The sequence below is a fragment of the Pelobates fuscus genome, chromosome 10 (assembly GCF_036172605.1).
Source record: "Pelobates fuscus isolate aPelFus1 chromosome 10, aPelFus1.pri, whole genome shotgun sequence".
Taxonomy (NCBI): domain Eukaryota; kingdom Metazoa; phylum Chordata; class Amphibia; order Anura; family Pelobatidae; genus Pelobates; species Pelobates fuscus.
In genome coordinates, this window is record NC_086326.1 from 74,514,011 (window position 1) to 74,541,884 (window position 27,874).

The 27,874-nt window shown below is 39.1% G+C and overlaps 1 protein-coding gene across 3 annotated transcripts in view; it reads left to right on the forward strand.

The window, feature by feature from the left end:
- PIK3AP1 (phosphoinositide-3-kinase adaptor protein 1) overlaps positions 1 to 27,874 on the forward strand; it is a 114,440-nt gene that overhangs the window by 70,096 nt on the left and 16,470 nt on the right. For 2 of the 3 annotated variants that reach the window (XM_063435220.1, XM_063435221.1), the window contains exons 9-15: positions 6,274 to 6,369; positions 7,722 to 7,781; positions 8,409 to 8,582; positions 9,662 to 9,736; positions 12,960 to 13,165; positions 14,254 to 14,326; positions 27,550 to 27,702. In XM_063435220.1, the coding sequence (XP_063291290.1) occupies positions 6,274 to 6,369; positions 7,722 to 7,781; positions 8,409 to 8,582; positions 9,662 to 9,736; positions 12,960 to 13,165; positions 14,254 to 14,326; positions 27,550 to 27,702 (837 nt within the window). The remainder of the gene's footprint in view (positions 1 to 6,273; positions 6,370 to 7,721; positions 7,782 to 8,408; positions 8,583 to 9,661; positions 9,737 to 12,959; positions 13,166 to 14,253; positions 14,327 to 27,549; positions 27,703 to 27,874) is intronic. The other variant, XM_063435222.1, reaches the window with a different exon arrangement.

Here is a 27,874-nt window from a genome sequence, read left to right on the forward strand (position 1 = left end):
AAGCAATACGGGTAGCATTAGTATGTCCACTGTTGCAAAGTAGTATAGTATGTAAATAAAGATACATGTATAGATATATATTTATTAAAGGAAAGCTCCAATTAAAAATAAAAGTGAAGTACTTTTAAACTTACTAGCATCTGCAGCTACTGCAAGCTCTTCTCTTCCTACCCATTACAGACTATCTGTGTCTGTCCAATCACAGACCTATCATAACTCATTGAGTAGTCTTTACAAAATCTGGGCAATTGCAGCCTCTTGTGTTTAGCTCCACTGAGCTACCCAAACCAGGAAAAAAAAGAGGACCAGCTGCCTGACAACCAGGGGGTGTTATAAGGTTCGTTTATAAAATTAGTGATTTCAAGTTAAATTGGTGGGGGGGTTTTAAATGAAAGAAAGAGGACATTCTCTTCACACATAAAACACATCAGCAAGCGGAATTATTTTACATGTTTGCAGTGTTCCTTTAACAAAGTGTTTAGATGTCGGTGAATATTTGCTACGGTCAGGAAATCTATTTTAGGCAGCCCAGCTTGGCTTTTGCAGCTAAATAGCAAACACCATGCTATGTGGAAATGTTTCAAAGTTAATACTCATACAGTGATATAACTTGTAAAAAAAACTAAATTCTTATTTAATTAATGAATAAAGGCTTGTGCTATTTAACAAAATATTTTGTTAAAAAAAATTTCTATTGAAACAGAGAGTTAAAAAGGTATGCACAATGATGTTAGTTTTAAACTTGCTTTTCATAATGCACTTGGAAAAGTAAAGATACTGGCTGTTATAAACAATACCAAAAGAGAGAGAAAACCAAAACAAAATGTTTAATCAAACACATTAATTTTATTTCTACTATTGATCCAAATAATATGTTGCCCCATCATTTCTCCAGTTTAGTCTTTTAAAGGTTCCACCAAACTAATTCGTAATTTTAGTTGAAAAGCATTGGAAAGCCATGATCATTCAGGTGTTGTAGAAATATATATATTTTTTTCCAGTGGACTGTTCCTTTAATAATTCACACCAGTATGGAGACATAGTCTAAAAAAAATTACAAAAGACAAGAAAATATACCACTGCCTCCTGAGAGTAATTTCTATTCAATTAAATCCAAATGAAATGGGTAGACACTGAAACTTAAGTTAAAATATAATATGTGGCAAATGTGCCTATGCCACAAGGTCCTGGAGCAGCCTGCTAGCTAGCCTCCTGCTTAAGGACTATGGGCCATATCAAAAGACCCTCTTTACCTGCCCGGCCTCCCCAGAGACTTATCCTCAGTTCTCCTGGTTCAGTACCTTCCCTCTTCCATATTCAGCTGAACGCTCTCTCCCGGGTAGTCGTTCGGACAAAGTAACCCATGAACAGACTTCAGCGGCACTTAGCCGCGACTGCTCTGGAACCGTTTTCGGCAATGTGACTTTGTGGTTCTTGTTCCGGTGTTTTGACCCCCTTGCCGACCTGCCAGGAGTGCGCTTTTTGGAGGTAAGGTGCCTGAGACTGTGAGGAAAAATCACTCCCTGAGAGCCATGAGGATCACCCCATTTTTTGTCCGTAGGAGCTCCTAAAAGTTGACCGGCAAAAGCACCAAATGCTCTGAAACTATTTTGGGCAGGGACCACGATTGCGGACGGTCAGAACTTCCCAGTGGCGATTTTACTACACTGCATGGATCTGAGCGCTATTTGAACAACTCGGGTGTTCAGATCAGGGGAATTCTGGGATATAGGACATGTTAGGGTATTTTATTGTATTGAGTGTATTTTAGGGGTTTTGTGTGTTGTACCCCCTGTGTCCTGGAGGTAATTAGTTATCAACTACATTATCTCCTGGACACAGAGACGCCTGGGTGGGGTTATGTGGAATACAATGGTGACCCCACGCAAGGGGTCTGTATATAAATTCTGTGTGACTTGCCTGAATAAAGCAGCTTATCTTCACCCTTCACTCAGTCTCGACTAGTGTTTGGGTAGACCAGCTATAAAGCTATACTCTCTGCAGGAGAGCATAATCATTTGGAGCTGTACCCAGGATAGTGTTCCAGGGCGGAGGCTACGGAGAGACCCCAGCCATTATGAGATGGCTAGGGGCTGAAGCACTACTGGTGTCCCGGTGATAGCTAGGAAGTGTGCTGCATCGCAATAATATACACAGAAGACACTGAAACATACACACTTACACAGAGGACAGTGACACACACACATTTACACACAGACAACACTTACACTCACACATGTACACACATGGGAAACAGACACACACACTTACACACGGAGGACACTGACATGCACACCCTTACACACAGAGGACACTGACACACACATTTACGCACAGAGGTCACTGACACACACACATTTACAGACAGAGGAAACTGGGATGCACACATTTACACACATAGGAAACAAACACACTTACACACAGAGGACACTGAAACACACTCACTGACACAAACTCTCACTGATTTGAAACACACTAACAGACACACTCACTGTCACACACATTCACTGCCATACACACATACTCACTGACAGACACACTTACTGATTTGACCCACACTGACAGACACACTCACAGTCACACACTCTCACTGATTTGACACATTCTCTGACACACACTCACAACTTTTTTATTTTTATTAAAGTCCATGCAGCCTCCCTACCTTTGGGAGAGCTGGCGTGGATCCTCCCTCTGGGGTCCAGTAGGGATCGCTTCCCTGGGGTCTAGTGTTGCTGCTGTCATTTTCATGGTCTTCTTGCTCTGCTCCCTTGTGCACTGTTTAGTGATGCTGGGGCTGGAATTAAATATAAATCCATCTCACCGCATCACCACAGATCGTGATAGGGAGCAGTGCTGGAAGAACAAGAGCTTACAGCTCCCTCACCGGCCGGCTATAGACAATGTATTTGGGCAGAGTAGGTACCTGCTGTCCTGGTAAGAAGGTGCCCACTCTGCCTTAGCACACAACCAGCCACCTCCTGGGGATCCAAAGGTGGACAGCCATCCTGCTCTTGGTGTAACCCCTGCTTTTGGTGCGTGTACCCACTGGGGTAGGCGCACCACAGGTAGAGAAACCAGGATCTTCACCAAAAAAAGGAGAAATAAGCACTGTATTAATACATTAAAAGAGTGAAAGCAATCACATAACAATTATACATATGCACAATATCTGAAATGTACATCTAGAACAACCTTAAAAAAGAAACCCCCCCACACCTGCAACATCCACATGGAATACAACAGATTAATTGAGCACCTACTCCTTGCTAGCATTATCAATGCACTTGTAATGTAAGTAGGTTTTTGCTTTATTAACCTCACAATAGCAGCCTATTGCGTTTGCCATTGTAAAATTAATGAATAAATCACAGTTTTAAGTCAGTCAGGATTTATGACGTTGGCTGCATATAAACAGCAGTGAAATAGTCTGTGAAACTTGGATTATGATCAGTTTGAAAATTGTTGTACGATTCCTACTGAAAGTTATAAAACATAACCCATCAGTTAATGAAGTACGCCCCTAAGTTAGAGTCTGGTTATACAAGTTAGCGAAAACTGCAATAGGATATATGAGTTACTGCAGCTGAGTAATATCTATGTCACATGTGAAATGTTATCTGGTGAGTGAAGTTCTTCTATTACTGTCAATTCACAAAAAGAAACATGTTGTAAGAACAATGTGGGTTTTTTGAGAACTTTAAAACGATAAAAGTGTCAGATCCTGTTTTTAGATATTCTGAAAAGCTTCTAGAATTGAAGTAAGGTTTCTTCATGTCAGGATCGGGACAGGGATCCAACACGCAGAGTACAAACAGTAGCCAGATACGTATACCGGACCTTAGAATGGCAGGACTAACGTAAGTAGTACCGTAGAGAATGGTCAAAGACAAGCCGAGGTCGAGGGTAACAGAAGACAGGTAAGCGAGAGACAAGCCGAATCAAGGGAGACAGAGATAAGCAGAGTAGAGCAAACAAGCCGGGTCAAAACCAAAAGGGATAACTAGAAAACACGAGCACTGAGTGACTAGCAAGCTAGAACCACGACAGGGCAATGAGCTACTGAAAGCAGCACTGTTAAATGCCCTGTTCAGAAAAGTAAACACGCCTCCGAGGCGTCCTGATAGGTCCTGAAGCAATTGAGTGACAGGTCGTTCCGGGTTGGCGTCCTGACGTCGACTTCCGGACGTCAAGCTATAAAAGGGGGTCACTCCCTCGCGGCCGGCTTTGCATGACCGGAATGACCGCGAGGAAGGGGGAAATCAGACCGTCCGGATGGATGAACGGCCAAGTCTCTACCTCTTTCGGAGGTAGAGACCTCAGGTACCCTGACACTTCAGAACTTAAAGGTTCTTCATTTTACTTCTTTACTCCTTCACTACCAAAATCAAGTATATCTGTTTTTATTTCCATGTAGTTTGAGGAATGAAATTTAGTCCTCACGTATCCTCATTTATAATCTAGGAATTATCAGTCTGTAGAGGAACACATTACTCTACAAGAGGCTACCAATCACGGAAATGATGCCTGCAAGCGGGCTGAAAATGTAAACTTCCAAACAGTACAGGACATTTCAATGGGTCATGGCATTATAACAGTCATGGAGGTGGAGGAGTGAATAGACTCTACCATTTCACTATTAGCATTAAATTAGCATTACAGAGAGAAATAAAGGTCGCTATAGAAGTTTTGAATACCTTTATTTTCTAGATGTGGGAATTATGGGTAAATGCAAAAAATGTTCTTACATTCTGTTGCCATTTTTAATAAGCTGTACTACCAGTAATGCTTCAGGGTACTTACAAAAACTATAAGCAAGGTATTTGACCATTTTTATTTATCTATTTTTGTCACCATTACTGTATTCGAGAATTCTTTTTTTTTAATTTACATGATTTAAATTTTTAAGTTTGTCTGCCAAGCAATCTATACACAAAATTGCTGTGTTATGACATGTGTATATGCTAGCTATACACCCCTTCCGTTGAATAAATGTTATGCTAAATTTTTTTTACTCAAGAAGTGTTTAGCAGAGAAGATTGATGCAATATTTTTGTTTTTCCAAGATGAAAGCACAGGGTTTATGATAAAGAAAATGTAGGGGAGATATAAGCACAGCTTAATACTATAAAAAACAATAGGACTGTGACAAATTATTTCTTAATCGGAGTATAAACCTGTTTGTTTACTTGTAGGATATAATAGCAAAGATTTAAATGCAGTGTAAATACTACTGCAAATGCATACACTGGCGTATTCCAATTCATGTGCTTGTAGGAATATGCATTTGTAAAAAAAAAAAAATACAAATTATGTGCGTACGTGTCTACTCATTTCTAGGGGAAAGTACGCTCTATTCCTCTCAGTGGGTGGCCAGTGATCAGTCTAGAACACTGCTTGATACTCTCCGCCTATCACTAGCCACCTGGCTAAACCTTCCTTATATTGTGGCAGTGGAGAAGAATAAAGCCAAGAGACAGCTATGTCAGACACCAGAGCTCTTTTGAAAGGGTGTCAGAGTGTTCCTTAAGGGGCATTATATAGGTAGATTTTGAACAATAGCTTTAATGAATTACATAGGTAATGCATTACCAATATTGGCAAAAAAAGAAACAAAACAAATGTAATAAAATTGTTTTTTTAACTGTTCCTCAGACCACTGTTTAGTGATTCTTTAAACCCTCCCAGTTCAATATATGCTTCAGTGAGTAATGCCACACTCTGGTCAATGGTGACAGATCTTATATTGTAATTCCTCGCTAAGCAAGGAAGATAGGTTCCTCCTTATTGTGCGTGCCACTGCCATATGTTCACACTATCATGTTATTCTGGGAGGGGAGAGTGTGCGACCAGGACTGCTTAATTGACAACCATGAAGGTTGGTCTCATTGCGACAGTGATTTTTACATTCTTCATATGTGAGAGTGGGCTCCAGGTGCTCGAAGTACTGAAGTATACATTTTATAACGATGTAAAGTTCTTACACTGCTAAGAAGAACTCTTTATATTTACCTTGAAAATTGAACATTTTAATCTAAAAAAGCAGAACTGGAAAATTATCTTAATGGATAATTTCCCCATTCCATTATTTTGTGCTAAATAATGGATCCTCCATCTTTGTTCCAAACCTCAGCTGTGTTCGACTGTTTCATCCTTAATCTAATTTTTGCAAGAGCAAAAAATAGATAATTATTTATATATATTAGACAGAATATGATCTCAATGAGAGTTTTATTGTTTAAATATGTATGTATGTTTGTGTCTTTACATTACCAGATGTTGATATGCTGCAGGCAAGAAAAAATGCTAGCGCCTCTTCAGACACACAAGGGATAGTTGGAGATGATTCTGTAATACGGAAAATATTGGAAGGTAAGATATGTCTTCCTGCTGAATTAGGCTGTTTGAACCTCACATAGAATATATCATTTCTCATGGGTTTGCATGGTGCCTGGTGTTCTCCTTAATTGCTTTCAAGTGCCTCATTTATTGTTCTATATAAAACTTACTCTGACAATATTGAAAACATTTATTTTCTGGTTATGAATGCAACCCCCCTTTGGGTACAATTTTTTTTTAAAATTTAATCTAGTAACCTAGAACACTCAATTACTCAATTAAGAATCAAAAGGCAAGGCAATGGTCCTAGTTTGTTTTAAGAGTTTTGCATTACAGATCGTTTTTAGTTGACTCTTTAGTCCAAGCCTCGTTCCTCTAACATTAAAGCATTAGGAATTTTATAATTGCATCTCCCATATACTGCACAATAATTGCAGTCCAATTTAGAAATGATTGAACTTTACTCAAGTTTTCATTGACCTTTTAGTATATATCCTATAAGTTTCCTATCCAAAGAGTGGAACGCACATGCGTTCAAGAAAAAACCCAACTGGCTGCAACTTGGTAGGGAACCCCAATGAAAATCAAAGTAATACTCCACTTCTTACAGTTCCAGTGAGCAGCCTTTATTAGTTAGAGCAACATTTTGGCTTTGCAGTTGAGCCTTTATCAAGCATGCTTTATAAAGACTCGATTACAGAGCCGATACATTGCTTGATAAAGCGATGGCAGAGCCAAAATGTTGCTCTAACTAATAAAATCTACTCACTGCAACTGCGTAGAGTACATAGAGTACATAGGTATTTTTTTTGAAGTATTAGTTTCTTGTCAGACCAGGTAGAGGGTAAAGAGGATCCTCAAAGCCATGCTACAACAGGAGGTAAGAGCCACAAAAGAAGGAGGGGGGCAAGAACAAGCTATAAAAGGGGGTAAGAGAAACAAGGAGGGTTATAAGAGAAACAAGGAAGTTAAGAGACATTAAAGGGAGGATAAGATACAATATAAGGGGTAAGACATTCAACTGGTTGTTTTATTTTTTTCTTCAAAATCTCTACTTAAAATATATGGTGCATTTTATATTCTAAAAAATACAATAGCGTTTATATTTATTCACACTATGTACTATTGTGAGTATTCTTGCAGTGGAGCTCTGTTATATATTCGTACACAATACACATTACTGTTTCAGAGCTCTGTGAGACAATAATACTCACCATACAATACATTAGACAATCTCTATAATCTCCACTCTAATACAGTCCCTTAACATATCTTACACCCCATTAATCTCCCTCAATTCATGTTCCTCCATGATTACATTAATTTGATGATTCCAGCTTATACCTGCAACAATATTACCAACTGTAATTAGGGATATATTTTAGGGGACATCTTCACTTGGGGCCACACCATAACTGCCGGTGGTACCAGTTACTTGAAAACGGGTAAGTTAAAATTATTGGCCAGATTGTCATTTGACAGTTCTTAAATACCACTTGCTTCTACATTACACGTGTGCCCATGATGTCTACATGCATACATACCTTTTACATTCTGTTTTCATTTTTATTGTCATCACATTTCTTACTAATAAACAAAGCAATGCATTTGGCCATTTTATTTTCCCTGCCAAACTATTATGGCTAGATTCTAGTAGATATAAAATACTTTTATCACTTATAGTTAAAACAGCAGTTTTATAATTGGCTTATACAGAAAAATGTACTACTCAATGATAAGAGAGAAAGCTCATCGCATCCAATCAAGCCCCTTGCTGAAATATTGCAAATTATGGGATACCATATCATTTCTTAAAACGTTTTATACATTAATGTTTCTTTAAAGAAATAAACAAATACATATTTGAATTGTGTAACTTTACATAAATTATGTTTGTTGTGTAAATCTTTAATATAAAATATAATTATACTTTTTTTAGTTATTCTAACTGTTATTGTTTTTAATATTACATTTAGGGAAGTTTCTACAGTAGACACAGCTGTATCGATATAAACATTTTAGAATACATTTCTATTTTCCACGTACCCCATTCATCGTTCTTATTTTGCTAGGAGAAAATATAGACTATACCTCTGATGAAGAAGATCCTTACTATCGATGTCAGGAAGAAGATGTCTATCACATTGTAGAGGAAGGTACTCCAAACATTGAACCAGTATGTCGCCCTCCAGTCCCCGTTCCTCGACCAACAGAACCTCTGGATACAGAACCTTTTATTGCAAAGGGTAGGTTTGAATGCTGGAGTTTTAATTATGTCAAAACTCAAAGGAATGCTTCCACCGTTATGACAATAGCTCATCTAAATTGTTATGGGGCCATCTTACCTTCTGATGTTGGGTCTCTGGCTTCTGGTATGGCAGACCCTTTATTCCTTCTTCTCTGCAGTATGAGATCAGTTTAGCTGGTAATAGTTTGTGAACTTCAAAGTAGCCAGACTTCAAAGTAGCCACCCTCCTGTAGCTAAAAAGTAGGAAAACAGGAGGGTGGGTAAAATAATATGTATGGTGTTTTGTTAATATCTATTAAACTGATACTATGGTCAGCAGACCACTTCATCTCATTGAAGTGGTCAGGGTGCAGAGAAACTGCAATGTTTACAGTGTGGGATTAAGACTGCCTCTAGTGACTGTCAATCAGACAGCTACTAGAGTCACTTCCTGGTGGCTAACCGACTTTAGGTTGCCTAACTGAAGCTTTGCCTGAGGACATCCAGTAAAATCCCAATAGGAAAGCTCCATAGGCAATGCTTTTGTATGGGGAGGGTCTAATGCGCTAGCGGCACTCACGGTGCATGCACATTGGGACCCCTCATTGGATGATGTTGGAGGAGGTGGAGCACCGACCCAGTACCGATTTCCCTCAAGTAAGTGTCTAAAGTTTTTTTTAACCTTTTCAATGCTGGGGAGCACAAGGGAGTTGGTGGGCCATAGGGAACTATAGTGTATGCAATAAAGGTTTGTATTCCTTACACTGTAGAATACCTTTAATTGTCAAATTAATTGAGAATGTCTTGGTGAGTATGTAACATGTTAGTATGGTCAATCATATAAAGTATTTCCATAACCAATTTTTTAATAGAAGTTAATTTTCAAGTCAATAATGATTTCCAATTTTTCTAAAGTTATTAACATAACAAGATGGCTATATTTTTTGGATCATAATCACATTGAAAAACAAATATACAATTCCAACCCGAGTTCAGAAAATGTTATTGATCAATTACCGGTGCTGGATTGCTATTATTGCCTTATGTTATCTGAAATAAAAACAATATATCTATGTTAATTTAAATAATTCCTTTCAGTTTTCCCAGACAAGGCACAGGCTAGAAGAGAAAACTTGTATGTGGAATCTAAATGCTTAAAGCAATTACAGAAAGGTGAGTACATACTATATGGATTATAACATTTGCTACTAACCTCACTCACTTCCAAGTTGTTTGCAAAAAGTACACCTCCAGAATGTATAAAGTATTTTTGGTGCACTGGAAAGTAATGTTAAATTGTATTTTTAATTTCAGTATGCATAGATAGTACATTACTTAATGGTGATTAGAACTGTGGGGGGGGCAGTGTGACAGGGTGAGTTACATTGTGACTGTGTGTGGAGGGTGACTGTAGGGAGCAGTTACCAACTGACACGTTTTAGCCAGGACCGTCCCGGCAAGTTGGAGACTGTTCCAGGTAACTTACCCTACCGGGACTGTCTCAGATTCTGCACTTTTCAGGAGGGCCAGTGCATCTATAAGGCGGCACAGGTTGCTGCCTTATGGATGCACCAGCCCGTGGGGGGGGCTCAAGATTAGAGTGACCAGCAGGAGGGAAGCACACAGCGCTCCCTCCTACTAGTCACTCAGTGTAGAGAGTGGCCAAGTGGAGCAGATCGTGGTACAGGAGCATCTGTTACCTATACCCGGCCGGAGTGACAGGAAATGCTCACCGAGAGAGCACTGTCAGTCTGGCTGGGTACAGGAAACTGAAGCTCCTGTACCACGGTCCGCTCCACTTAGGAAAGGGAGGGGAGAGGACAAAACGTGTTTACACGTTTTTGTATCTACTACACAGTGCTGTTATTTTGTTGTTTCTTTGTAATGCAAATAAAGAATGCTATAATTTTGATAAAACATCTACACAGAAAACCCTAGAAATACCCCATTTGGAATGTCCTTTCATTTTGCATTTGGATTTTGTGACTGCTATCACATGTACACATGGGGGAAGGGGGAGAGAAGAACACTGAGGGGAAGGGGGCAGAGAAGAATACTAAAGAGGGGGTAGGGGGAGAGAAGAACACAAAGGAGGGGGTTGTGGAGGGTGGGGGAAGAGCACCACTAAGAAGGGGGTGGGGGAGAGACCACTAAGGGACAGGGAAGAGCACTAAGGTACATGGGGTAGGGGAGAGCACTAAGGGACAGGTGGGAGGAAAGAGCACTAAGGGACAGGTGTGTACAGAAGAACACTAAGGGACAAGAGGGGATGTGAGAGCTCTAAGGGACAGGGGGAGAAGGAAGAGCTCTAAGGGACAGGAGGGGGCAGCTATAAGGGACAGGATGGGAGAGCACTAAGGGGCAGGAGGGGAGAGCACCAAGGGACAGGGGGTACTAAGGGAGGGGAGAGCACAGAGGGACAGCGGGCAAGGGAGATCACTAAGGGACAGTGGGGCAGGGCAGATCACTAAGGGACAGGGGTGCAGGGGAGTTCACTGGTGTTTATCCTGTCCCTGGTGTTGCTCCCAGTCTGGGGGGACTGCCTGACAGCCCAAACAGTCCCCCCTCTGCAAATTAGGCCCCCACAGCTCATGTGATCACTCTGTAAGAGCGATCACATGGCCGCAATAGGCCAAAAAACTGACAGGCAGTCTCCCTGCTGCAGTAAAATAAAATAAAAAAGCATGTTAATAAATTAAAAATATACATATATAGTGAAATTATGAAGCAAAAATGTGGTTCTTTGTTGAGCATATTTGCTTACACCCACCCAGAATCCCTTGCAGTAGTGAGAGCACTGTTAAAGTGAGATTTATGTGAGAAAAGCAAGTCTTATGGCTTGACTGGTGTGTACATTTGTGTTTAGCAATGTATTGACTATCCACTTACTTCAGGTGGTAGGAGTTTTTCATCCACACTTTGTCCCCCACCACAACTATGTTGGTATATATATTTTTATAGATATATATATACATATACAGTATGTATGTATATTAATATATATATATATATATATATCTCAAAAGGAAAACTCTGAAAAGATAAATGAATATAATTAAATACAATACAATGTGTTGTGTATATAATAAAACCTAGGAGAGGGAAAAAAACACAAATATAGTGCATTACAGCTACGGAGCACCTGTAGAATTGCTAACAGCTTCCTTTTTTTCCTGGCATTTTCTTGTTGTGGAGATATGCTATTTCTTTTTGTTCTAATAAATTTACCTTTCAGGGAATCAGCAGGAGATTGAGACAAGCAGTGAGTGAGACTGCAGTATTATCCAGAGATTAAAGGGACACTATAGTCACCCAGACCACTTCAGCTCAATGAAGTGGTCTGGGTGCCAGGTCCCTCAGGTTTTAACCCTTCAGATGCAAACATAGCAGATTCAGAGAAACCGCTATGTTTACATGTGGGGTTAAGCCAGCCTCTAGTGCCTGTCTTCTGGATCCTTTAATCTAGTGAAAAGAATCAAAACTGAGTTGCAAAACATTCTGTACGTTGCATATTTTATTATATTAATAATTAGTGGATAAGTCAACCAACCAACCATAGTTATATGTGAAAGATAGTTAGTGCTCAGAAAAGCAAGTTGTTGCTTGCATTGTTTTTTGGGGGGTTTTTTTGCTAGATTTTTTTTAATAAAATTACTGTTTTTTAAAGAAATTAAACATTGTGGTATATCAAACGACTCACAACATTCATTAATTTTACAGACCTCTTCTGCATTTTGGTCTCTAACTCTCTCTCTGTCTAATAAAAGAATAAAAAAAAAACACTTATTTATCTCAAGTAATGGGAGTGAAATATATATGAAGTGCACAAACATGTTTGTTAAAGCCTTTAACGGGACACTCCACTGCCCCTCCCCAAATCACTGATTATTAGATATACTTCCAATGAAAACATGCATGCCTTTAATTATGCATTTTCCATTGGGTTTATATCTAAAACAGTTTGCTAAAGCTGCAAATCTCTTGTCTACAGCCTTTGCAAGTCCTCCCCTTCTAACCCAGCCCAAGGCTTTCTCTGGCTGTCCAATCATAGACTGCCCAGGCAGGTGCTCTGGGCATTTGACTGCCTCTTACGTTTAGTTCAACTGAGCTAACTAAACCAGGAAGTAACAGGACGTTTGTCTGATTGACATCCAGAGGGTGTAACAAGGTCCATTTATACAAGTGTCAATTTCTATTAAAATCTTCACTTTTTTAATAAAATTTAAAAAAGAGAACACTTCACACATAAATCACTTTAGCAAATGAAAGTGCTTTAGGAGTCTGGGGTGTCCCTTTAATGAAATTGTGCAAGTTAAAAAAACCACTACTTCTGTCAATAAAATTACTGTTACTAAAATAACTGTGAAAAACTTAAAATTGCTTTTTCTTTCTAAAGATCCCACTGTCCGATTGAAGAGAGACAGAGCTCAGTCAAGTGTGTATGATCCATTTGTTGGCATGAAGACCCCAGGTCAGCGGGAGCTAATTACGTTACAAGAGCAAGTAAAACTTCAAATGATCAGTGTTGATGAAGCTTTACTTCAGTTTAAAGAATGGCAATTAAATCAGAAGAAGAGATCTGATTCATTTAGATACCAGCAGGTAAGGATTGGAACCTAAAGTGACATGTCTGTCCATTCATCCCTGCTTATCTTATATATGTCTTTAAATTATGTGTCATATCTATCTGATCTGTCTATCAACAATAAGCACAAAACAACAAGTAATAATTATATTTCATAATTTGAAAGACAAACAATAGTTTGCCAAAAATAGCTAATTTACAGTCCTAAAGGAAAGATACTTGAGATATAAAGTGCAGATAGTGTGTGCAACAGCTGGTTAGATTTTGCTGGGCTATGAATGATGGGGTTAGTGGAATTATTTGTAAGCCTTTTTTTCTGGGAGCGTTAAAAATATAGGGAGGAAAAGAGATGTAGATCACCGAAAGGTGGAACATCTAATATGGTGAATGAAGAGAGGAGATGATTACTGTCTGCAATATGCTCAGACTTTGGTGATATTTTTTCAGGGAGAGAAAGAAAGACATATCTGATGGGGTAGATGTGATTTTAGGTGCGGAGCCATGAGTTGGGTAGTTGGATGAAACAAGCTTACCAGAATCCAGAAGTTTCAGTTAACCATTTGTCCTTGTTACTCTTCCTTACTGTAACCTGGGTGTTAATTCCAGCTATTCAGAAATCCTTGAAGTCTAAGGTTCCATCTAAGAACCTCTATCTGGAACTATGTAATATGGACCCAATATGTCATGTATGGGACATTCGTTTTGTCATCTTGCTGTGGAAGGACAGGCAGATGGCCAGCTGGAAACTCTATCAAGATTGAATATGGCTAGTCTTCAAAGACTAGTTTAAAATTGGGCTGGAGACACTAACAACAAAAACTGCATGCATGTGTGATTCACCAACCACTACAGTCAGGGAACTACTATGGGTAGCAATGCATGTTGGTGCTTTAAGTGATAATTGCAACAAATCCCTAGGCTAAGGATCTGCAGAACTGGTAAAGGTACAATCGGAGAACCAAAATCACTTCATCCTAATGATGTGATTTTGGAGCATTAATGCGATTTATAAAGCCTGGAAAACTGAAATGTTCTAACCACAAGGTTTTTTTTTTCATGCTCAAACTATTACAATTAATTATATTTTTTAATGTATACTTTTCAGGAAAATTTAAAAAAATTACGAGACAGCATAAATCGAAGACGAAATGAAAACAAAAAGAAAGGAAGAAAGTCAGGTACTAATTAATGGATACATTTAATGAAACATATTTCAAACAAAGATATTTAATGATGACAGATTTATTGCCACTTCCATATTTGTAGGTCACATCCTTCTAATTGTTGCATGGGAAATCCTGAATATTTACTCTATATGCGATACTATTATATTATACATAGTTTGCAAATAGCTAAGATAAAAAAAAATACAGACATATTCACAGTTTACAACCCCAGTAGAAATGTATTTATTCCTGCATTACTTTGACCAAAAATGTGATATGGTCCTCACTTAAAGGCACACTATAGTCACCAAAAAACTGCAGCTAAATGTATTTGTTCTAGTGAGTATAGTCAGTCTCGGCATGCATTTTGCTGTAAACACTGTCTTTTCAGAGAAAAGCATAGGAACAATTCCAGTGGCCACACCTCAGATGGGTACTAGAGGTGCTTCCTAGGGCAGTGCTGCACAGTGCGCAGCACTGACATTCAGTGTTTCCACCCCTCTGTGTGGAGACACTGTACTCTTCTCATAGTGATGCATTGATTCAATGCAGCTCTATGAGTTGATGTTGATTGGCCATAGCGTTGTTTGGCTCTGCCCCTGGCCAACCTCCTTGGCTGAGATCATCAGGATTGACAATCTCAACCAATCCAATGCTTTTCCTATGAAAATCATTATGATTGGCTGAGATCATCACTTCTGATGATGTCAGCCAAGGAGGCAGATCAGGATAAGATCCAGCACCGGTAGACTGGAAAAAGGTAAGATTTACTATATTTAGGAGGGGTCAGGGGGCTGGATAGTGTTTTTAGTACTATAGGGTCAGTAATACATGTTTGTGTTCCTGACCCTATAGTGTTCCTTTAACCCTTTAAGTCCGGAGGACGTACTATTACGCCACGCAGAAACCGGCTCTAAACGCCGGCGGGCGTAATAGTACGTCCTCACTTTTATTGCCGCCCACGTGGCCGGCGGTATTCTCCCGCTGCAGATCGCGGTCGGGGGGGATGCCTGGCCCCCCGGGCAACCCCCCCTGTGGCCGGTGACCGCGATCTGCAGTCTCTGATCGCAGTGACAGGCTGTCACTGCGACCAGTATTCAGCATGTGTCAGCCGATTTCAAATCGGCTGACACATGCGGCCGGCGGCTTTCCCGTTGTGCAGATCGCGGTCGGGGGACTTACCTGGCCCCCCAGGCAGTCCCCCTGGGGTCAGTGACCGCGATCTGCTAAGTCTGATCGCAGTGACAGGCTGTCACTGCGATCTCAAAGCACTCTGATCGCAGTGACAGCCTGTCACTGCGATCAGTGTTACATGTGTCAGCCTACTGGCTGACACATGTAACTGGCACAGTGATCCCCCTGCAGATTGGAAGGGGGGGGGGGTGCTTGTACCACCCAGGCACTCCCCCCTGTGGTCAATTACCCAATCTGCAGGAGGTGATCACAGTGACAGGCAGTCACTGTGATCACTGATCCTGTGTGTCAGCCAGTGATGTGAAATCACTGGCTGACACTGTCTCTGCCCCCTGTCCTGTAAAAAAAATAAAATATTAGTTCAAAAAATAAATTAAAAAAATTACAGTTACAAATAAAATATACTTAGATCATATGTATTATATATATATGATCTAAGTATATATATATACACATACACACACACACACACACATTTACACATACACGACGTGTATTTAAATATTAATAAATATATATATATTAATATCAAATTACACGTAGACTGATACTGATTAAATATATATAATTATTGTTATATATATATATATATTTATATATAATATAAAAAAAATATATATGTAAATACGTAAAAAAATAAAATTAAAAAAATATTTAAAAAAAATAAAAAAAATTATAGATGTGTGTTATTTCGTTCTAACTGTATTGTGATAATAATATATATATATATTTATATCAAAATACACGTAGAACAAAATAATATATATCATAATATATATATCTATATACATAAATATATACGTATATATACCTATATATAAATAAAAATATTTAAAAAAAATTATATATATATATATATATATACGTATATATACACATATGTATATGTATACATATATTAATTCTACACATATATTTATGTAATAATTTTACATAATTAGATATCCTAATTAATTACAATTAGCGGGACCTGCCTGACAACCCATGCCGAAAGTATAGGGAATTTAATTTGCTAGCACTATATTTAACCCTATAACTTTCCAAGACACCATAAAACCTGTACATGGGGGGTACTGTTTTACTCGGGAGACTTTGCTGAACACAAATATTAGTGTTTCAAAACAGTAAAATGTATTACAACCATGATATCGCCAGTAAAAGTGACGTTTTCTGCATTTTTCACGCACAAACAGCACTTACACGGACGATATTATTGCTGCAATACTTTTTACTGTTTTGAAATACAAATATTTGTGTTGAGCGAAGTCTCCCGAGTACAACAGTACCCCACATGTACAGGTTTTATGGTGTTTTCAAATGTTACAGCGTCAAATATAAGGCTTGTGTTTCATTTTTTTCACATTAAAATTCGCCAGATTGCTTACGTTGCCTTTGTGACCCTATGGTAGCCCAAGAATGAAAATTACCCCTATGATGGCATACCATTTGCAATAGTAGACAACCCAAGGTATTGCAAATGGGGTTTGTCCAGACTTTTTTAGTAGCCACTTAGTCACAAACACTGGCGAAAATTGGCGTTTTTTGCATTTTTCACACACAAACAAATACTAACGCTAACTTTGGCCAGTGTTTGTGACCAAATGGCTACTAAAAAAGACTGGACATACCCCATTTGCAATACCTTGGGTTGTCTACTATTGCAAATGGTATGCCATTATGGGTGTAAATTTAATTCCTGGGCTACTATACAGTCTCAAAGGCAACGTAACCAATCTGGCGAATTTCAATTTCAAATGTAACACGCTATATTTGACCCTGTAACTTCCCAAAACACCATAAAACCTGTACATAGGGGGTACTGTTTTACACGTGAGACATCGCTGAATACAAATATGTGTATTGTATTGCAGTAAAAGCAAACAGTATTTTGACATCCACAGTTAAAATGTCACATAGAACTAAAAAAAATTAAAAAAAATCTTTTTTTCTCCCATTTTTTTAATATATTTTTTATATTAAATTATGTTTAATACCTAAATATTTGATGTTAAATGAAAGCCCTGTTTCCCCTGAATAAAATGATATATAATAAGGGGGGATGCATTTCATATGAAAGAGGTGAATTACGGTTGGACAGACATATAGCGCAAATGCCAGGTTTTGTTTACGTTTTGTTCTGTTCACAACTTGTACATTTGGCTGCGGTGTTAAGGGGTTAAGCCAAAACTATAAACACAAACAAAATTCATTGAAAAGTTAAATGTTAACTGTAAATGAAGTAATAATATAATGATGTAATTGTATAATTTTTATTGTATATATATATATATATATATATATATGTTAGTATATTTGATTTATGTAAATTTATTTATGACTAAATATGTTTTGCATCAATTAAAACGCACTGCATATATTGATATAAAATTATAAATTTTCAATAAAAAAAATTGAAAAGAAAATATATATATTTTAAAAATCACTATGTTACTAAAATGACTTCCACTAATTATTATTATTATTATAATTTTATTATTTATTGTGCGCCATCAGATTCTGTTGCACTGTACAATGGGTACTAATATTAGCAACTACTGGCACTCTGCTCCTACAAAATTACCGGTAATTTGTAGTAGTCTGGCTTCCATAAGAATGACACAGTGATGTGACTCTGTGGAATGCGTGGCATGTAGCATGGGAACAGTCCATTTTCATGTTTTAGCACAAACTAAATATTTAAAAATGTGTTCTACTATAAAAAGTGGTGCACAAATATTGAAAAATGTGCTTACTGGTTTCACTGGTTTGCCCCACTTTTAGATCATTTTTTGGAACAGAACACTGATAAATCTTCTCTTATGTTTCACTCCTTTGCATATCATCCCCAGTGTGAAATGTATATGCTTTTAATAATAACCTTCAAAATGTGTTTTTAATGTTTTTTTATAACCACAAAGTAGGGCATATTCCAAGCCCAGTATATATAAAATATACCCACACAGTTGTGGGCATTTTTATTGCCCCAAAATTGTCTAAAGAGGCAACACATGCTGCAAACTTAGTGATGAAAGAAAAAGATGAGTGTCCTCGAGATAGTTGTGTACACCAGATTGACTGACTTTCTCGAATCCAACTCTCTGCTTGACCCACTTCAGTCTGGATTCCGCACTGGTCATTCTGTCGAAACGGCTGTGACCAAAGTACCCAACGATTTAATTGCTGCTAAATCTCGCGGCCGTTACTCTATCCTAATTCTCTTTGATCTTTCTGCTGCCTTTGACACTGTTGATCATCAACAGCTTCTTTGCATCCTCTGTAATTTTGGTATACGGGATACTGCTCTCTCCTGGTTCTCCTCCTACCTCTCCAAGCGTCCTTTTAGTGTTTCTTTCTCTGACTCTGCCTCTTCCCTCCAACCACTCTCTGTCAGCATCCCTCAATGTTCTGTCCCTGCTCCCCTACTGTTCTCTATATATACTGCCTCCCTTGGTAAACTCATCAGCTCATTTGGCTTCCGTTATCATTTCTATGCAGATGAAATGCAAATCTACCTGTCCTCTCCTGATCTCTCCCCGTCCATCTTGACTTGTGTCTCTGACTGCCTCTCTGCGATTTCCAACTGGATGGCTGCTCGCGGCCTGGGTGTTCCTTTTTACTCCAACCTCTCCTTCACCCCTCGTGTCCAATCAATCGCCAAGTCCTGTCGCTTCCATCTCAAAAACATAGAGCGCATCCGCTCCTATTTATGCCGGATGTGGCTAAGATGCTAGTCCATGCTGTTGTTCTCTCTCGCCTTAACTACTGCAATTCCTTTCTCAGTGGTCTTACGTGTTCCCAGCTTGCACCTCTGCAATCTATAATGAATGCAGGGCCGCCATCAGGGGGTGACAACCGTGACGGTTGTCACGGGCCCGGCGGTCCTGGGGGGCCCGGACTGCTTTGGCAGTCCAGGGCCCCACAATTACACTCTGCACATATATATAGCGATCATCGCTATATATATGTGCAGCCGCGGGCCCCCCCCCCGCTCCCTGTATTTGCAGAGGGGGCCCAGCGGACTGCAGGAGCACTTTCCAGGATTTCCCTGCGTCTAACTCCCGCGAGATGTGCTGTCGGTAGAGCGTTGCCATGGGTTACCATGGCAACGCTCCGCGCGGCGCGCACACCACATCTCGCGGGAGTTAGACGCAGGGAAATCCTGGAAAGTGCTCCTGCAGTCCGCTGGGCCCCCTCTGCAAATACAGGGAGCCGGGGGGCCCAGAATGCCACCGGACCAGACCACCAGGGATCAAAGGATCTTCCCCCCTCCCTGAACAAGGTAAGAAACAGGGAGGGGGGAATACCTTTCATTACATTACATACATACACTAATAAACACACTAACACACACACACTGCATTAATTACACTAACACACCCACTGCATTAATTACACTAACACACACACTGCATCCACAACACTAACACACACACTCTGCATCCACTACACTGACACACACTATGCATCCACTACACTAACACACACACTGCATTCACTACACAACACACACACTGCATTCATTACACTAACACACACACTGCATTCATTACACTGACACACTCTGCATTCACTACACCGACACACACTCTGCATTCACTACACCGACACACACTCTGCATTCACTACACCGACACACACTCTGCATTCACTACACCGACACACACTCTGCATCCACTACACTAACACACACACACTGCATCCACTACACTTACACACACACTCTGCATCCACTACACTAACACACACACTCTGCATCCACTACACTAACACACACACTCTGCATTCACTACACTAACACACACACTCTGCATTCACTACACTGACACACACACTCTGCATTCACTACACTGACACACACACTCTGCATTTATTACACTAACACACACTCTGCATTCACTACACTGAAACACACTCTGCATTCACTACACTGACACACACTCTGCATTAACTATACACACAGCATCCACTACACAAACATCCTGTATTCACAGTACACACACTACATCCACCACACATTTAAACATTCTGCATTCACTATTCAGAGACACTGCGTCTAAAACACACACTACATCCACTAAACACATTGCATCTAGTACACACAAAAACTACATCCACTAGACAAACACACTACATCCACTACACACACTGCACCCGCTACACAAACACACACTCTGCATTCACTGCACAAACAGTATCTAATACACACAAACACTACATCCATTACACACATTCTAATTCCACTATACACACCACATTCAGTCCTGCATCATTGTCTGCGGACTAGGTAAGAGTCCTGTGGGCGGACTCGTGGGTGGGCCGGGGGGGGGTGGGGCGGGCCAGGGGGATGGGGCGGGGGGCCCAGACCTTGTGCTTTGTCAGGGGCCCCAAAATTTCTGGTGGCGGCCCTGAATGAATGTGGCGGCAAGGTCCATTTCCCTATCTGCTCGCACCTCCCACACCTCCCCGCTCTGTCAGTCCATGCATTGGCTTTCAGATAGATATAGGGCTCAATTTAAAATCCTGGTGCTTGCTTATAAGTCCCTACATGATGCTGCTCCAATCTACCTATCCTCTCTAATACACAAGCATGTCCCGTCGAGGCCCCAGCGCTCTGCCAAAGACCTAGGTCTATCCTCTGTTCATACTCCCACCTCTGATGCTCGCCTTTTCCAGGGCTGCAAATCTTCTGTGGAACTCCCTTCCCTTCTCTGTAAGACTTTCACCCAGTCTCCACTCATTCAAAAAAATCATTGAAAACTCACTTCTTTAACCCCTTAAGGACACATGACATGTGTGACATGTCATGATTCCCTTTTTATTCCAGAAGTTTGGTCCTTAAGTGGTTAAGAAAGCATATCAATTAAACTGTTAGCAGGTTTTTATCCCCTACCCCCCATGACTCCCCTCCTGCAACTGTCAAAAATTACCTACTAAGCACTCAGTGAATACTTTTCTAACAACCTACTTTGTACCTCTACTTTTACCCTTTTTGTTACTATACCCCACTCCCTCTAGCATGTAAGCTCATTGAACAGGGCCCTCCACCCCCTCTGTTCCTGTGAGTCCAGTTGTCTGGTTACAATTACATTAGGTTAGTCCTTCCATTGTACAGAGCTATGGAATCTGATGGCGCTTTATAAATAATAAAATAATAATAAAATTAATAATAATGTCATGAAAATCGGGCATATATAATAAAATTGTTTAAAAAACAAGCAAAAGCTACTAATACAATATAGCCAACAAATACATCAAAAGTAATACAATTAAAGGTGCACAGCCTCAACATTTATGTGTTTCTCCTACTATAGCACATAATAAAGAAAGATTAAAAAAATGAAAGAGTCGTGCTTTCTGGAAGAGAGATATCCACAAAATTAACAAATAAAGTCATCTTCAGCTTTATGGCAAGCAGCCATCTGTAAGGTTGTCTTTTATTATATGACATAGAAGCCGACTCTCTGATCACTAATGAACTGATAATATTAGATGGTGATTGGCTGCCTGACATTTCCACTCTTTAGACTATCATGGAAACTGTGGCATGAAAGAAATTAGAACTTTTGGAAATAGTGGCCAAGCACATATAACGTGCCAGAAAGTGAAACCCACAAACAACAATGCAACTTTTTAAAAAGAGGAATAGCGTCTAAAACATGTGACTAACAAAAAATTTGACACAGTTGCAAAATTAAATGCAAATGTGGACAGTACTGTTTCCTTTTATTTCCCAAAATGCAGTTGTTTGTACTTTTCTCGCTAAATTTATGAAAATAAAGCTTGTTCCCACGTTTTACTCTTTTTTTGTTTTGTTTTTATTTTTATTTATTACTGTACAAACTGTTCTTTTCTGTAATGGTTGCTTTTACTAGAGAATTTGAAATTTTAAGCAAAGTACTCAAAGGGAATTTAAAGAGAATTTTAGATTTAAAGGGACACTCCACTACTCAATTTATTTTAAAATAAATTGATCATTGTTTAGTAAACCATTAACAGGACTGGTTGTCTGATTGTCAGCCACTGGTGTGTAATGAGGGTAATTTATACAAGTGCCAATTTCTGTCTAAATCTGCACTTTTTGTAACATAAGAAAAGAGGACAAACTCTTCACACATAGAGTACTTCAGAAAACAGAAGTGTCTTAGGGGTATGAAGTATCCAGATTAGCTGAACTCAAAGCATAGTCCAGAGTATATGCAGCACTTGTACTAATACCAGCAGCAGTTAAAACCCTGCAGTCACTTACCTGAATCCGCCACCGACGTCCCTCGGTACTGGGTCAAACTCCACACATGCTCCTCCACTGCCGTCAGCCGGCAGAGGGGGTGATCTAATGCGCAAGCATAGAAAGTACTGCGCTCGCATTAGAATTCCTTATAAGAAAGCATTGTTTAATTGCCCTGATCTTCCTTGATTAACCCCTTAAGGATGGCGGGCGTTTTATGCCCTCCTTTTTAGGGCGGTCCTAAATGCCGGCAGGCGGCATAGAATGTCTCTGATGTCCTTTGGACTTACCGGGTCCCCGCTGTTCCCCCAACGGCGGTCGCGATCCTGGGTTCTGCCTGGGAGCTCAGGCATTTCCCCTCTGCCCGATCCACCCCCCGGCCTTGTTGTGACCCACCTTTTCCCCCTGAGGTCTTTGTGATCCATTGGAGTTCCTCTTGCTTTTTTCTTCACATATTACTTCACTGGATTTCAAGGACACCTTTGTGAAGACACACCCCATTTTACGCCTCAGGATCCCTGTTCTTATACACGGCATCTACCATTATGGACTTATGATAAGTGCTTTGGACTATTGCCAATTATACATTTATATTTCATTTAATATTTAATATTAAATTGTATTATTTTATATTATTTATTATACACTCTTATATGTTTTACTGTATATTTTAGGCGCAACCTTTTTTTGTTCTATTTTGCATCATTTCTTATCATTAGGGGATTATAGGGGACTCCCCTTTAAGGATTGCAGCCTTACTATTATTATTTTCTTGTGTGGCAATCTAGCGCTGATTTTTTCTCTTTCCACATGCCCAGAATAGCCGGTTTATGCAGTGCCTGTAGGGGGCCTGCCTGAGCTCTCAGGCAGTACCCCTAATGTCTGTAAAAAAGTTTAGAATTTAATTAAAGTTAATAAAAAGTTTAACAAAGTAAATAAAAGTTTAATAAAGTAAATAAAAGTACTTGGATCATTTATATATGATCCAAGTACTTTTATATGCACATACACATACATAAATCATTAATAAAAGTGTATTTTATAAAAAGTGTATATATATATAAAATCCAACAAGAAAGGCTGCTCTCCGGACTTTAAAACAAAAAATGTATTAGATAATGTTAAAAATAACGACCAACGTTTCGGTCCCCGTTCGGGACCTTCTTCAGGGTCAAAAAGGACAACAAGGCAACAAAATATTATACACCAAAAGACAATATATACCATAATAATCAATAAAGCCACTCACCCAGGTGTGCTCCCGTTCGTTCCCGCCGGCACCTAGTGAACTTCCGGGTATGCGCGTGCATCAGTATGCGTCCCGCCCCCTCAGCTTACGTGCCTACGTATCGGGTAACCCGTCTCCCAGGCAACAGTCTTAACAATCACTCCGCTCATATAAATAAGGGCAGTGATCGAAACGGGAGGCATGCTAAAATTTAGGTGAAAAAAACATAATAGTGCATCGTGCAGGAAACGGTCATATGAGACAAAGATCAAGCTGAAAACAGCTGTAATTAGTGTATAGCACTGACTCAATCATTAATACATATCACCCAATGCCATGGTGACATACAGGTTAGCCCCAGGAGAAAGTGTTGCTACAGTGAATAAAAACTGTGCCATATATATTTGAATCATATAAAGTGCTACTAGTAATATAAAGTGCAAGAGATATCATAAAGTGATAATGTGCAGTACTATAAAGTGCATAAAGGACAAAAGTAGACATAACGCAAATTCCAGTTTTTGTTTAGATTACAACGTGTACAACTGTCTCATTCTTTAAGGGGTTAAATTGCTTCTTTTATATTTGTTTCTCATTGGCATGTATTGAGAAATGTACTTTTGTAGATTTGTTTAAGACCTTCTATTTATCCTCTGTACTTTCGTCAGTGAATAATTACCGCCAGTCAATTTGTCGTAAAGATGGCCATTATCCTATTGAATTCAGACTTTTTAAAAAAAATTATTTGTACAGTCCATATAATCTTGCTTATTTTTAGTTAATCTCACATTATACCATATTACGGTCACTGTTTTCCCATTGCTCCCTAACTTGACTGTTTGAAAATAAGTTAATATTATTAATTATGACAAGATACAGAGGAGCATCTATTTTAGTGGGCGCTTCTACTAATTGAGATTATCAGATTCAGAAACCTGTTTCCCTTTACTGTACTACTAGCCCATCTGGCCCAATCAATATCTGGCAATTAAAATCTCCAACAATTAAGAAATTACCCATTTGTGCAGTCTTATTAATGTGAGGTAGCAGTTGGTCCTTCCCATCAGTATTAAACAGACACTGTAGGCACCTAGACCCCTTCAGCTCATTGAAGTAGTCTGGGTGCAATGTCCCATGTCCATTAACCCCACAGTGTCAGGGTGAACTCATCCTTTAGTGGCTGTCTAACAGACCTTTGGTCCGGTATCTGATGCTGGATGCCCTCACGCTATGCATGAGGAACTCCAGCATCAGATTTTTCTATTCCTAATTATGCATGTGCATTAGGTCTCCCCTGCTGACACGGAGCCTGACCAATCGCGTAGGGGCATTGGTGCTGGATTCAGGTAAGTGGATTCAGGTAAAACCCCTTTAGTGCCCCGGGACAGGTGGGCACGATGTAGGGGGCAATGTAGGATTCTATAGTGCCAGGAAAGCTGCTTTGTTTTCCTGGCACTATAGAATCCCTTTAATGTTTGGGTGTATTTAACATATTCCAACTATTAATGGATATCCCCTGTTTCCTTCCATGCATATTTCTACCCATAAGGCTTCCACATCCTCACTTGTATCATCTCACACACAATTTAGTTAACACTTGGCTTCAAATCAGTTTTAATATAAAGACACACTCCACCCATTTTCTATTTTTTCTATCCTTCCTGAATAATGTATATCTATTTAAATGAATAGCCCTACCAAGTGTTTTATCCCACCAATTCTCAGTAATCCTAAATATGTCATGCTGCTCCCTGTGTGCCAATATCTCAAGCTCCCCTATTTTCTTACACAAGTAGACATTTTAAGGTACCATTTGTTTTGTTTTTTTTACTTTATTTGAACAACATGTATTTAATACCTTCTTGCTCTGTCTGCTAATGTTACCACTCCCCCCCATCTTCACCTGCAGTATCTGAATTCAATCTCCTCTCTATGGTATCTACCACATTTATTGTTATTTGACCCCCTCCTCTCCTAGCTTAAAGCTTTCTCCAATATTATCATCATCCTCTCTTCCAGCACAAAATACCCTCTTCCACTTAGGTGTAATACATTATGAATAAAGATTGTAGCCAAACAGAAAATTAGCCCAGTGCTCTAAAAAACCCAAACCTTCCTTCCTACACCAAGACCTCCCTAATCTCCTGCTTCCGTTCCACTGTAGCGTGTAGCACAGGCAATATTTCAGAAAATACCACCTTGGAGGTCCTCTTCTTAACCCCTTAAGGACACATGACATGTGTGACATGTCATGATTCCCTTTTATTCCAGAAGTTTGGTCCTTAAGGGGTTAAAGGAACACTTTAGGATCAGGAATACAAACTTGTATTCCTGACCTTATAGTATGAAAAACATTATTCAGCCCTTTGCCCCCCATTGTGCCCCTTAAATAGGGGAAAACTCATCTTATTTACATTGGATTGGCTGAGATTGTCAACTCTTTTCAAATATTTTTTATTAAACGTTTTATATTTTTACATCAATATATGCAATACTTTTATATTGAATACATACAAGACAAATTGTGTATGGAGATACATACATCGAATGTACAGAAAGAGTACAAACAAAACAAAACCCAAAAAAAAGTGCATAGTAACAACAGTACAATTACTTCCTTATATAGTTTTTTTTCTTGTAGTTAATAGTTAACTTTTTCAATTGAAAAGAAAAAAAATGAGAAATTAGAAACATTTTTCATGTGATTCTATAGTTTAGGTGGAAAGAAAAATAGAAGGGGGGGAAAGAGGGGGGAAAGAGGAGGGTAACGGGAGATAAGAGGGAGTTATAACCCTTAAAGACTTACTTGGTGATAGATAGATAAATAAATAGGGTGTATGCTTGAGAGCAAACATCCAGCAATACTTTGCAGTAGTACAGACTTAATTAACATATGTATAACATAAAATAACTTCAAAGGGTTGCATCATATTAGAATTAAACCAAATCAAATATAATAAAAATATAAAATCAAATATTTAGCAAATATTAGGTGTTCCTAAGGAGCAACGCAAACACTGCCAAAAAGCCTGTAGTTGTTATAGTGTCCCTTTACGTTTGCTTCCCAGTTACCTGAACTTATTCTTTAGAGTCACCTATCTTCCTTTAACTTTGTCATTGGTACCAATATGGACCATGACAGTCGGTCATTTCCAGCCACTCACAATAATCCATCCACCCTGTCAGCAACAGGCCGGATCCTAACACCCGGGAGACAGAAAACTGCCTGGAAGTAGCGTCAATACTTGCAGTACCAGCAGTTGTAATAATAGAAGGAGCAGTTGCAGTAGTACTAGCAGTAGCTGCTGAAATAATAGTAGTAGTAGACTTAGACTGTATGTCCGTTATCATAGTTTGGGACATTATTTGATATATATATATATATTATTATTTTTTTTTTTTTAAGCTAATTTTATTTCCTGTTTGAGGATCACATGTATATTCACTGATATTTTCTCCAAGGTAGACATGCAATAATTTAGAATTTTATGCAGTCAGAATGTATTCACAAATATAAGTTTTACAATGTACAATTTGTAAGAGAGAAAACATGTGCTATTAGCATACTTATGTTAACTTTTGTTCTAGATTTAGAGATCACACAGCCTATTCGTCGGAATCAAAACACGGAGACTAAACCAGACTGCGCTGTTTATGATTCAGGTCCTATCTTTAGTATTCCACAAAAAAAAGAGATCAGACGAGGAAATTGGAAAACCGACAGCACATCTAGCACTGCAAGTAAGTGATACAGTTTTCAATTACTTATTAACTGTAGCTGGATACATTGGAGCACACAGTTATTGGTTTGGACGTGTGATTACCCAGATCAGTAATTTCCTAGTACAACGTGTATACTGTCATGTCATATTGTTGTGTGTCATGTACATTTGGAGATGGTTACCTGCATCAC